Below are 12,100 nucleotides of genomic sequence, written 5' to 3'. Positions count from 1 at the left end.
TGGCGCTTGCTTTGTGTTAAAATATAAAGCCATATCTGAATGCGTGTGTAGATATCAAAGAGAAGTTTTAAAAAAGTCGCAAAGATAGTTAGATGGTAAAGAATCGAAACCACCTTTTTTATTTCGTTTTAAAAGAGCAAACAAATCATTAATTTATTTATTTGTTTTGTATTTGATTTATTAAATCAAATGATTATACGAATTCTATGTAAACATTTTTTTTTTGTCAAAAATATAGTTTTGCGTTAATTGTTCGTGTCACTAAATACTACCAGAAAACAATGCTAGCATTTACGGTGCGTTTAACATTGTAAGAGCCAAACAAAAATAATTGGTTACAAAAAACATTTTTCGCATAGATTTATTTGTGCATGAAAATGCTTTTACCAGGCCAACAAAACATTTAAATGAGCATGGGAATATTAATGAGAGCTTGCTTACATAAAAACTATGAACATTCATTGATTTTAAGCTCAGGATTAAACCATTTTTAAAAGTTTGTACATAATCATAGAGATATTTAAATTATGATGTTTTTGCATGATTTTCGGTTCTGAGTTACAGATAAGTTTTGTCTTTGTTCGTTTTGCAAGTCATACAAAAATGACTTTTATAAAAATCTAAAGCCGAACCCCTAACACTTTTTCCTTTTGCCTTTTGACTGGTCAGGAAGGAAACATTTTGCCTTTCCCCATCTTGCTGGGTTGTGCCCTTCCCCAAAACCTGCACTCTGCTTACTCGAGTGGATTTTAATTTGAATACTTTTGGGTGTTCCCTGCTGCAACAGCACAAAAAGGAATGAGCGGGGTCTCTTTAGCGCTTTTCCGGTTTTCTTGTTTTATGTTGCCTGCTTGCAAATTTTGGTCCTTGAACATTTCAACAAAATATTAAAAAATACCAGAAAAGTGCAATTAATAAACTTCTGAATTTAACTAAAGTTGAAAATTGTTGTTTTTATTTGCAGGTTACGCAAAAGATATTTCTGGAGTTAAAAGAGGTAAGTGCATTGCTCTGAAGCTGATTTAATTTAAGTAGTTAAGTTAATAAATTGGGAATAAACCAATAGAATGTCTATTCTACTGTTAATTTTGTAATTTTAACAAACAGAAAACTAGAAAAAGTGTATTATTAATAGCTGTTTAAAATAAAATTAAAATTATAACAGACTAAAATTTATAATTTAAAATAAATTATATAACTTTGCAAAAACAAATTTAACAGCTAAAAAACAAAATAACTTTATTTGGATTTGGTTGAGGATACGTTTTTTTTTTGTTTTTTGTTGGCAAATTTTGTGTATGTAGTTTTGTTTACTATTAATTATGTAATTGGTTTTAAATTGTCTTTTTCAATCGTTATTAATTTGTGGTTTTATGTTTCCATATGAAAATGATTTTTTCCATCCATTGCGTTTGGAGGCTGTTAAACGTTGAGTATGGAAAGCAAAAAGCTGCAAGCACTTCCCGCATTCTGTCCCTTAGTGGACAGACCTGAACACAGCCTCAATCTTTTCACATTTGTGCAGTTTTTAGAGGCCCGCGCATTTGGCCCATTCACACGCCGGCACTTCTGCACTTCGGCACGGCGGCTCCCCGTAGTGCAATTTATAATATGTGCCGACAAAGGACGTCGAAAAAAGAGTAGTTGGAAAAATGCCCGACGTCGAGTAGCTCTAGCATTCGTTTAGGCCGTCCCACACTTACCCGCCAAGCCACTCGAAACCCCATCTCGGCCACGTTTCTCCACCATTTCTCCACCTTTATAACTCTTTTTTTTTCTCTTTCAGCTCTTGGCTTGCAGGTTGCATCGCTGTTGACTTGTCAGTTGACTGACAGGCACAAAAAAATGGGGGAACAAAAAAATCCAACTAGGAAGAACTGTAAAAGTAGTGTTTTTTTTCTCCCGCTCATGCAAATGTTTGGGCCGTACGACAAGGCGTGGCACACATGTATTAAATATATATATGTTCGATGTTTTTATGATTCAATTTTATGCTTGTAGCGGTTGTGGTTCCTGGCCAAATGGCATAAAATCAATGAAGCTGTGGTGCTTTTGGGTGGTTGGTCGTTGGTCGTCGGGCGTTGGAAAATGGCCGCCATTTTGTAGCACCCTCACCCCGTCGATTGTCATTATTTATTGAAAATATAGTTTGATGAGTTTTTACTTGGCCAAGGGAGCTGTGGTCCGCCGGTTTACAGCTGCAGATGCTGCCGCCGCACACCTTCTCCCGACCTATACCCACTCCCATTCCTTGGTTTTCAACAGTTTGGGTGTTGTTTTTCTGTTGCGGTCAATGGAATGGCTTTTTGTGTCTGCCTCCTCGCTGTCTGTCTGTCTGTTTGCACGTCTGAGTTTGTGTGTGTTTTAAATTGGTTAAATCAGCCAAACTTTCCTCCAAAGTTTTTTTTGTGTGCCAAAAGCTTGAACTTTGCCCCTGTGCTGGAGGAATATTGTTGGTTGTCCTTTTTTAGTGTTCTTTATGTTGGCGGGAAGCTCAATTTGTGTGATATTATTTCTAATTTATTATAATTTTCTTGTTGGATTTGGAACATTTTGAGCTAGTTTGTTTGCAGTTAAATTGGAAGCGGTATGAAATAAACAAATATGAAACTCGAATAATGACAAACTAAAATAAAATGTTCTTTATGCGTCTAAAAAAAAATACCACTTTTAAACTACCAAAAATTTTGAAATCCCCGATACGACCCCAATAATTTAAAACAGCTTTAAATGCTTCATACCTTCTAAAACACCTTGGCATATAAATCGCCCCGGAAATTTGACCGACCAACAATGAGTGTGCATTTATCATTCAACTGGTAAAAAAAATATACGAAACATAAAAACCGTCTGCGGCATACAAACTATCGTCCATTTCTTCCGCTTCATATTACAAATCTTCTGCTGATACGATTATGTGGCGGCCTTCTAGACGTGGCAAAAAAAAAAAGAAATCGAAATGGGAATGGGAATGGGATAGCTGGCGTATATATCCATGTGCCTTGAAGCGAGGGGTCGTAAAAAAGCGGAAAAAACTTTACTATTCCGTGGAGTATGACCAGTTAATAGCATTTCCCCCACCGGTTACGCCCACGCAATCGACACAATGTTCAAGCGAGTGTGTGCAACAGCTTCTGCTCTTTGTTTTTTATTTGTTTTTTTGCGGAGCCTTGTAGCTCTTCCCTTTTTTCGCGAGCTGGACCTGGAGTTATGCAGTTTTTCTACGGGAAAGAAAATGAGGGAAATATGAAGAGTTGATTGCACCACCGGATGGACAAAAAAATTGGGGCCAAAAAGGGAAGAGACAGTTACTGAAAAAAATGTATCTTGGAAGATGAAAGGGTTACATGAATGAAAAATATGCAAACGAATTCGTATAAGGATTGGTAGACGAACTGATTAGTTTGCGCTTCGCTGCTCTTACTGAATGTGAATAAAGAAAAAGTGTCAATATGGTTACTTTATACTATAATGTTCATATACCGTATCAACAAATAAATGTAAATTTTATACAAATACCTAAAAATAAATCCGTTGAGTGGGTTTTCAGTTCTATTAAAATTTTCGAGTAAAAGTTGGTAATGTTGCATAACGTAGAGCACTAAATCCCTACTAAAAAGATTTGTTTACATGCATGCTAGTGCGATGTTCATTTACGAAACCATTTCGTGATCCTATGCAGCATGATAATAATCGCTAGCTGGACTGTTTTGATTTTCCTTGTTTCGCAGTTTAATCTACCTTCCTTGCTTCACAAAAACATTGGGCTTCTGTGAAGCGAATTGCAATCCTCAACGAACTAAAGAGCTGCAAACATTGCGCTTGAAAAACTTTCCTGTTGCTGGGTATTGTGCAGTTGCCCCTTTTTTCATTTTTTTTTTTAAATTTTCCCCTCTTTTTTTTGCCAAACAGATTTGCCCGTATCAGAGACAGAGCAGACGTTTCTGGAGTTTGAGCTGAATGCGAAGTGGTGGAAAACTGTGAAGCTATGGGATAGATGGTTTAGCTTTTCCTGCTCCCATGGCCATCCTGCTATTTAGCCGTGTTTTGTTTGTTTTTGTGCTTTGGTGCAGTTTGAGCGCTGCCATTCTGTATATATCCCAGTATATCCCTCCTTCAGTGTTCTTATTCGCTTTGCAGCCATTTTTATCTTCAATACACGCTCATTTACGCTGTCTGATAGCTTTAGGGTATATTCATATCCGTTGTGTTTTTAGATAGGAATACTCGAACTGGGAGCTGAGTAGCTCGAGGACGGATGTTGGCACTGTTGGCTGGAGCGATATTTGTGCATTGCCGCCATACAATTCGCTCCTGATTACACTAGTCAGCTCAAAAATTATAAAATATTACAATAAAATGTTAATGAACAACTCTTAACAAACATTTTTTGGAAGAGTTTTATTTATGAAAATCCAAATTTATTTGATAAGATTAACTATTTTATAACTCATATCTTAAGAACTTTAACTTACCATAATAAGTGGAAAAGTGTAAGTTCCATTTTAATATTCTTAAAAAGCGTACTGTCTGTGTTTGGCTGGCATTGTCTGGCAAATGTTTGGCAAAAGACGACGGATAATCTTCTGTCTTCTTTACAATACATATTTACTGAAAAATGTACATATGTATACACTCTAAGTCGGCTCGCTAGAACACTTTGCCAGCAACGTTTTCGCTAATAAACTTTGTCGCCGGGGGTTTAATCAACTTTATTTTATTGTTCATTTTTGCACCCAAGTCTGGCCAATCCTTTTATTCGAGTAGATCTGTCCTGCATAAGCCATGGGACCCTTTCTGTAAGCCAACAGGATTTTCATTCCATTTTGTGCTCTGCTTTGCCTGGTGATATTGAAAGGATTTTTGGCGTATTGGGGAACATTGATTACCAAATTCGAGGCATAAATGCCTGCTTTGGCTGCAACTCCCATTCCAGTTGTTCTACCCACCCATCTGCTTGTTAAAAGGTTCTTAAATTGCGTTTTATTGCATGCCACGTTCTGGTCTCGGTTTTGCGCTTTGTGAGCTTTTCAATGCCGCTGTGGTAATTCCTTTTTATGGCCGGTTCATTGTTATCACAAACAACGGACTATCTTTTGGACAAATATGATAGAGCAGATGGGAGAAATCGATTTTTTGTAGAGTGTTAAACTTTTTTACTTTAAGAATTGATAAATTAAAAAAAAGAAATTTTTAATATTTTCAGATATAAATTATCGTTAAATTATATCACCAAACAAACCATTTAATAAATAATATAAGTTTATACATCTTCTCGCATAAATATCAACAGCTCTTAACCAATTTAACCAGCCACTGTACTTATCCCGCAAAATCAAGATATAGAGCAATACAAAGATAATCATGATTAGCTTACGGACTTCCGTCGCAAATGAGGTCGTTTTCATTTCACTAAGGAAATACCATCGTGACAACTTCTCTAGGACAATCTAAAAACTCATTACCCAACGCTAATCAAAGACACACGCACTGGGCCAGCAAACGTTTTTATGTTGGGTAATTAGGATGTTGACAGTGCCAACGGGGTGGACCAACCGACCATTTGACCCACCCACGAATAACTCAGTTATCAGACACAAGCTTGCTAATATAAGCATTATACTGCAGGACCGGACCGCCTCCGGAAATGAGTAAAAAGGGACCGAAGAAGATGGGGTCACTGAGAATATAGCTCACGCAGTGGGGCGCAAACACGCAAGCGAACTAATGTACACAACTTAATTATCAAAGGAAAATCGCAGACTTATGTATGGGATGTTCAATATAAGTAATGACCATCAGACAGGAGACGTCTCGACTGGAGGGGGATAACTTAACGCATCTTTAATGAATAAAGGTCTTTTATGAGTGCTGTCTGTGCTAGAAACAAAAAAAATGAAAGTGAAGCTAAGTAAAAACATACATAAAAAATAAATGGGTTTTTTTCTGTTTAAGAAAAGTTAAAGTTACAGGGATTAAGAGCTGCTTATGTTTCAAATAAACGAAAATGGGCTTTTTTTTTATTCATATTTTGACAAAATATTCTGGTCTGGGTTTTTGCCTGAGTTCTTTTCATGCAAATGCTCTGAAGCAAGTGGAGAAATATTTGTAAAACGCTTTTGTAATGCTAGGAATACACAATATTACAGTGCAATATTTTACGTTGATGTATTTTTTGACTACGGCAGTTTTTCTCCTGCAATTGGAACAGCATTTTTTCTTTGTTTTGAGTTTTATTTTCACAATTTCATCGTCCACTTGTTTTTGCGTTCATTGCTGTCCGTTTTGCAATCTGTAGCTCGCTCCAACCTCTTTCTTTCTGTTTTCGGTTCGATGGAGCATTCGCTGTGTTCATTGTGCTATGCTGCATGTTATTAACCCCGGACAGAGAGTTTGAATTCAAAAGATCGATAAATTACAATTAGAGCCACTCAACGATACGGTTTGGACTAAATTAAACTAAGCACAACGGATTACAAGCGAAGAATGATGTTTTGATGTTTTTGTTATTGCATAAAAGTAATCAATAAGGGAGTAGTTTTTTATCAAACAACTGTTGTAAATACTACCTCATCAATAATTTAATCCATAATCTTCAACTCCGAGGGCTTAAAAATTCATTTGATTCTGCAGCTTAAATTGCTCCAACGTTTTCGTTATTGAATTTTCCTCTTAACAATTCACTGTGTTCTAATTTCAACTTTGTTTTCGTCGATTTTCCTTTTCAACCCCACAATTTTTTGCAATCAGCCAATTTTTCGGGATTGCCTGCGAAAAGCCAATAAAACAAGAAGGGAAAAACAAATAAAAGGGAAATAAAACACCCGCAAAAGTCACGTTAATACCGCCTTGGCAATTTCAATTTGTGTTTTGAACATTTTAATTTTTAAGCCGCCCGACCGACCGTTGCAGTTCATGATTTTTCCTTTTTTAGGGTTGCGAAAAATATCGCCACCAAATACAATCAAAAGCTAAAAATCTATTATTCAGGACCGCCGTTCCCCATTGTTTATTCAGTCAAAGCTGAACAAAAAAATAAAATGACAAGTGAAGCAACTTGAAACAGAAAAAAAGCAATATTGTCGGGACAAGAAGAAGTAGAAGAAGAAGAAGAAGAGGAAGATACAGCAGCGAAAAAGCGAAAAAAGTATTGAAGCGCATCTCAGTGAAATTTTCTGTTGTCGTCCAGAATAGAATGGCAGTGAAAACCAGCTCTCGGGCTTCAGGATATATCCAAAGTGTCAGATGTAGAAGAGCTGAGGATTTCCAATTCCACAATTCTCTTGGCGCAAGCGAGCAGGCATTCGCCTGTTTTGTGCGACACAGAACTTAAATTGTTGGGGGCCCACCCATAAAAAAAGAGGAGAAAAGAAATTAAGTCTGAAACATGAAATAAAGATGAAGTGCCTGTCGAAGAAGCTGACTCAGTCAGTCAGTCAGTCAGTCAGTTAGTGCACTCTGAGTTCATGGGAAGAAGCTGTCGGATTTCCAACTGGGATTGCGATTGGGATCCGTATTGGGTTTGGGCTGAAGAAGGCATCTCCTGTTCTGTCATCTCTGCTGCTGTGATGACTGACGAGCAAAATAAAAATTAAAATTTGTTTACGTGGCGCATCATTTTCTGTGCGGGTGCGTTTGTATGTTATACAACGTCTTTGCCCGATACAAAAGCAATTACACAGAGGACATATATTTACTTGGAATTTATTTGTTAAAAAAAAACTTAAATTTGGTTCTTAACAACCTAAACTTGGTAAATTTAATTTTATCTTCCACAAACAAACCTTGATTTTTATATCAATCAACATAAAAGTTCTAGGTTATAACACTCTCCATTTGATCGATTGTTCTCAGTGCATTCTGGGTAAACATCTGGCATATCTTGTTGCTTGAAATCTTTGTCTTTGCCCGACGTTGGTCCGACTATTTGTCTCCTTCAATTTGTAATCATTTAAATTGATTTTTCTTGTCGTTTCTTTTTGACGTTGCTGAATCCAGCCCTCCACTGCGCTCAACTCAACTGAACTCATCTCAACTCAATGCCGCAATCCATTCATGCTTCGTTTTAATTGATGAATTTACTGACTGCCATCCCAGACATTGATAGGGATAAGCATCTTAACCTTTTTATGGGCTCAACTGCAGGCCGTATTTCAAGGGAAGAAGAAATGCTTTATGCTGGCACTTTCCCTGATCCGAAATTGTCCTTCAAATTGACTTTTATAGTTCCCCTGGTCGTTGAACTCCATGAACTCCACAAACAAGCAGATTTATGAGCCGATATCTTTCGATATTGACGTCAGCACAAACCAATCCCATACCTGAGTTGGGTAGTGTAAACTTCCTGAAGTTTGCCTTGGTTCAAAGCAATTACCTAAATAAAAACCTTAATTAATATTGCATGTCATACACACTTTGCAGTATGAGAGGGCAGCAGGACTGGAGTTGCCTCGAGCACAAAATAATTGAGATTGATGCAATTGCATATAAAATTCATATAAATTACTTGAAACTAACACAAAGAGTCTCCGTACTCCATAGGCTCCCAACTGCGACAGCTCAGTTTCAGCGTTATTTGCATTTTGTTGGCCAATAAGGGCGAAGAAGCAGGGAGTGGGGTGTGCGGAGCAGAGAACTCGTTTGCCCAAATGAGTCATAAACACTGAGGAGGCCGAAAGCGAGTGTCAAATGCACACATGTGCACAATCACGATTGGGATGAACCAAACTAAATTTGAACTTGAAAAAGTTTTTGCCGAATCTCGTTTTCTGTCTGCAGGCAGGCGGAAAAGTTGGAACTACGGTAACTAATTTGCATAACATGTGTGCATTGCTTTATAACCGAGCAAAGCTGTTGTTTGGATTAAATTACTTAACCTTAAAGACCATGAAACATTCAAATCTAAGGGGAATATTTTGTGTTAAAAGTGCTTAAGCCCTAAAGTATTGGGTTTTCTAAAGCCAGGTTTTCTTTCTAACAAGTAACTTATTAAATCTTTGCTTTTGATAAAACGTAATCAGGTCCACCCTGAACCCAGCGGAACTCAGCAGGAGCAGGCTTCAGTTTTCCTCCATGTTTGTTATATATCGTCATCGCCAGCTGCATTTGATTAGCGCCTCCCCATATATGCATCCCAATACATACATATGTTTATACTTACATACATACGAGGATGGACTAAAAAGTATTGAAACTCTTTCAAGGCGATTAGTTTTGAAGAGAAACTTATTCAACATTGTCAACGAAATTTGATTTTCCTGGTTATCGTGGGTTCAATTGAAATAGTTTTTAAGCTTACAAGAAATACGTTAAATACATTTAAACCACCTTTTCCGTTGTTATCTAGGTTATTTTTTTGTTAGAATTTAGATGAAGTTGTGTAACTTGTAAGAATTTGTGTGTTTTGTTTAAAATTAAGTAAGTTACAGTGCGATTTCTTTAGAATATAACTTAAACTTGTTAAGCAAACCTCTTGCGTCCGGCCGGGAACTTGCATGCATGGCACAACAAAATGGCATTTGAAACATGTGTCAAGTTCCATGCACTTGTTTATGTTTGTCGGCCAAATTCCCCACCCCGGAAAGCCTTTCCTACTTCTTCTCCTTCAAGCTTCCCTGCCCCTTCTATCCTTTTCTCTTTTTCCACCAACACAACTACACAACTAAAACTAAGAGCAGACTTGACTTTGGCTTATTTATTGTCATGTGCCCATTTGGCTTCCTTAGCAGCTGAGAACGCCTCGTGAAACGTGTTTGTTGATAAACACAGCTATGAATCATTTCTCGTCACCGGTCTCCACACCCATTCCCCACCCCCTCTACCCACCCACTCCCTCTGACGTTTTGCTTGATTTGCATATGTGTGCGTGTGTGTTCTGCACACAACATTTTCTTGTTGCGCTTTTTATACCGATTACATTTAGGCTTCATGGGTAGACTGTGTATCCAACAGTTCATGTAATATTCCCAAAAATATTTTATATTTTGAAAATAGACATAAGGAATTTAACATAAAGACTTTGTGACTAGTGCTTAAATTTTTTAGTAAGAAAGAAATAATTTAACAATTGGAGGCTTATCCTTTAGTGATTTAAAATTTAAAACTAAAAAAATTAGTAACCAAATTTCTAGTTATACATGTTTAAAAACAAATATTAATCTTGTTCAAGTTAATTTTACTTTACTAAGAAATTTTCAAGAATCAATTAATGAAGGTTCCCTTATCTAAAACTTTACACCCTCAATAATATTTTTAATAGGTAATACTATGTTTTCTACACTTGGTGAAGCCACCATTATTTTATGGAAAAGAAATTGGGCTATCTTACAATATATTTTTGACCAGAGCATGTTTTGCTTCCGAACACTGATTACCCGGTATCTCACGGTCGAACAGCCATTTGCTTTGTTCTTATTTTGTATGATTTGTTGGCGATTTTCACGCCTCGTTTGGTTAAGTTTCGTTGCGTTTCGCTTTTGAGCTTCAGCTACTGTTTTGAGAATTTCATTTGTTTCCCATGTACATGTCGCAATTTCTGTTCTGTTCTGTATCTATGTGACTAGCTGGCTGACTGGCTGTGGGTTGTGTATGTTATCTCGACAGCGCTACATGTCCATTGAGCTTTTGTGTTTTTTGAGTTCGCTCTGGGGAATTGGGCGGCTTATGCCTTTTCCCCCATCGGGGGAATTTTTGAGCCGAGCCCAGCGGCATGTTATGCTGATAAGCACGCATAAAATTCATAAATTCGAGCGGGGGATTTAGCTAGCACGACATTTTAAGCTGTTGAAATATATCACTATGTTTTTTTTTGAGGATAAAATTTGTTGAATGTCTAATGGATCGGAAGATGTTTGTGGGAAGGTTGTGAAGAAATATTTGTCGAACTATGAAATGCTCGCTAAAAAACATGTTAAATCATACAATTTATTATAAAGTTATAATTTACAATAAAAAATTAATTAAATTGCAATATATGACTATTTTTTGTTGTCACATTATATTAATAAATCAGTTTAATCCTAGCAACAATTATGTTTGTGATGGTTTCTACTATTTTTAATTCCATTTTTTTTACCGATAATGTGGTTAGTTAATACACAGAAATTTATTTATTTACAAAATTAAAAAATAATTCTTTAAATTAAGTTGAATGCCTAAACTTTTCTAATAAATTACTTATTTAAGATAAATGAATATCATGTATTTATTTATTCATAAAAATGCTGCTAAGTTTTGATAAGCAGCTTTTGTTAATCTTCCCTAAATTAGTTTCTATCACTATATTTTCTAATTTTTTTTGCTCTTCCCCTAGTTTTGTGGCTTAGCTCCCTTTGCGGCAATGTCGTGTCGCAAAATTGACACATTTAGCAATCGTCATTTACTTTTGTTATGCTAATCTGCTGCCATGACGGGTTCTGCTGCTCCCTTTGGCAGTTGCCACGCCCCCGTCGCCCATTGTCGGTAACCCTAATAAGCCCTATTATAACGCTTTGCTGCCACCGTTAATGCCCATCGCTCCAATTATTTTAAACATATTACAAGCAGATTTAGCACAGATTACAAATTAGGTTGGATGCTGCGGCGTCGGGATGGTGTGAATTTTAGTGTGGGAGGTAGTTGGCGGTGGGGTGGTAGCTGGGTGACTCTCTAACTTTGAAGTGTTGCGAACTTGGCGCACTTGATGGCACTAATTTATGCAAGGCCAACAATGCCACACCGCATAATTCAGACCGCGTGGCTAATTTGTTTATAATTTTCATAACTTAACGTGTGCGCGAGGCGTAACTCATTTCCTTTCCTGGCCATCCGTTTTCCCGCCACCCCTGTAAAATTATTTTGAATCCAAAATACGCATCTATGGTACCCCCTATCTATACGGAGCATGTGTGTCCGTGTTTTTGCCACACTTGGCATCGCACGACTCGACACTTGGCAGTCATGGTACGGGTAATTTTGCCGTCATGTGCTAGCAAAATGCAATTATTGTAATTATTTTTTGTTAAACGTGCCACAAAAAAACCTCGAATACAAAAGGCTACTGCTGTACAATGGCCATGGCTGATAGCGACAATTGTAAAATGTATAAAAAGGAATATAGGAA

General features: G+C 37.0%; 1 protein-coding gene across 6 annotated transcripts in view; it reads left to right on the top strand.

Annotated features, from left to right (window-relative positions):
* Positions 1–12,100, top strand: part of LOC128262126 (disintegrin and metalloproteinase domain-containing protein 10) — an 87,101-nt gene that overhangs the window by 8,580 nt on the left and 66,421 nt on the right. For all 6 annotated transcript variants that reach the window (XR_008268318.1, XR_008268316.1, XR_008268317.1 and 3 more), the window contains exon 3: positions 965–997. Coding sequence is in view for 2 of the 6 variants with exons in the window: in XM_052996206.1 (XP_052852166.1) it covers positions 965–997 (33 nt within the window). In the remaining 4 variants the exon portion in view is untranslated. The remainder of the gene's footprint in view (positions 1–964; positions 998–12,100) is intronic.

This window comes from Drosophila gunungcola, unplaced genomic scaffold, assembly GCF_025200985.1.
Source record: "Drosophila gunungcola strain Sukarami unplaced genomic scaffold, Dgunungcola_SK_2 000001F, whole genome shotgun sequence".
Lineage (NCBI taxonomy): Eukaryota > Metazoa > Arthropoda > Insecta > Diptera > Drosophilidae > Drosophila > Drosophila gunungcola.
Note: the sequence above shows the minus strand (reverse complement) of the source record. Positions and strands in the feature narration are given on the sequence as shown.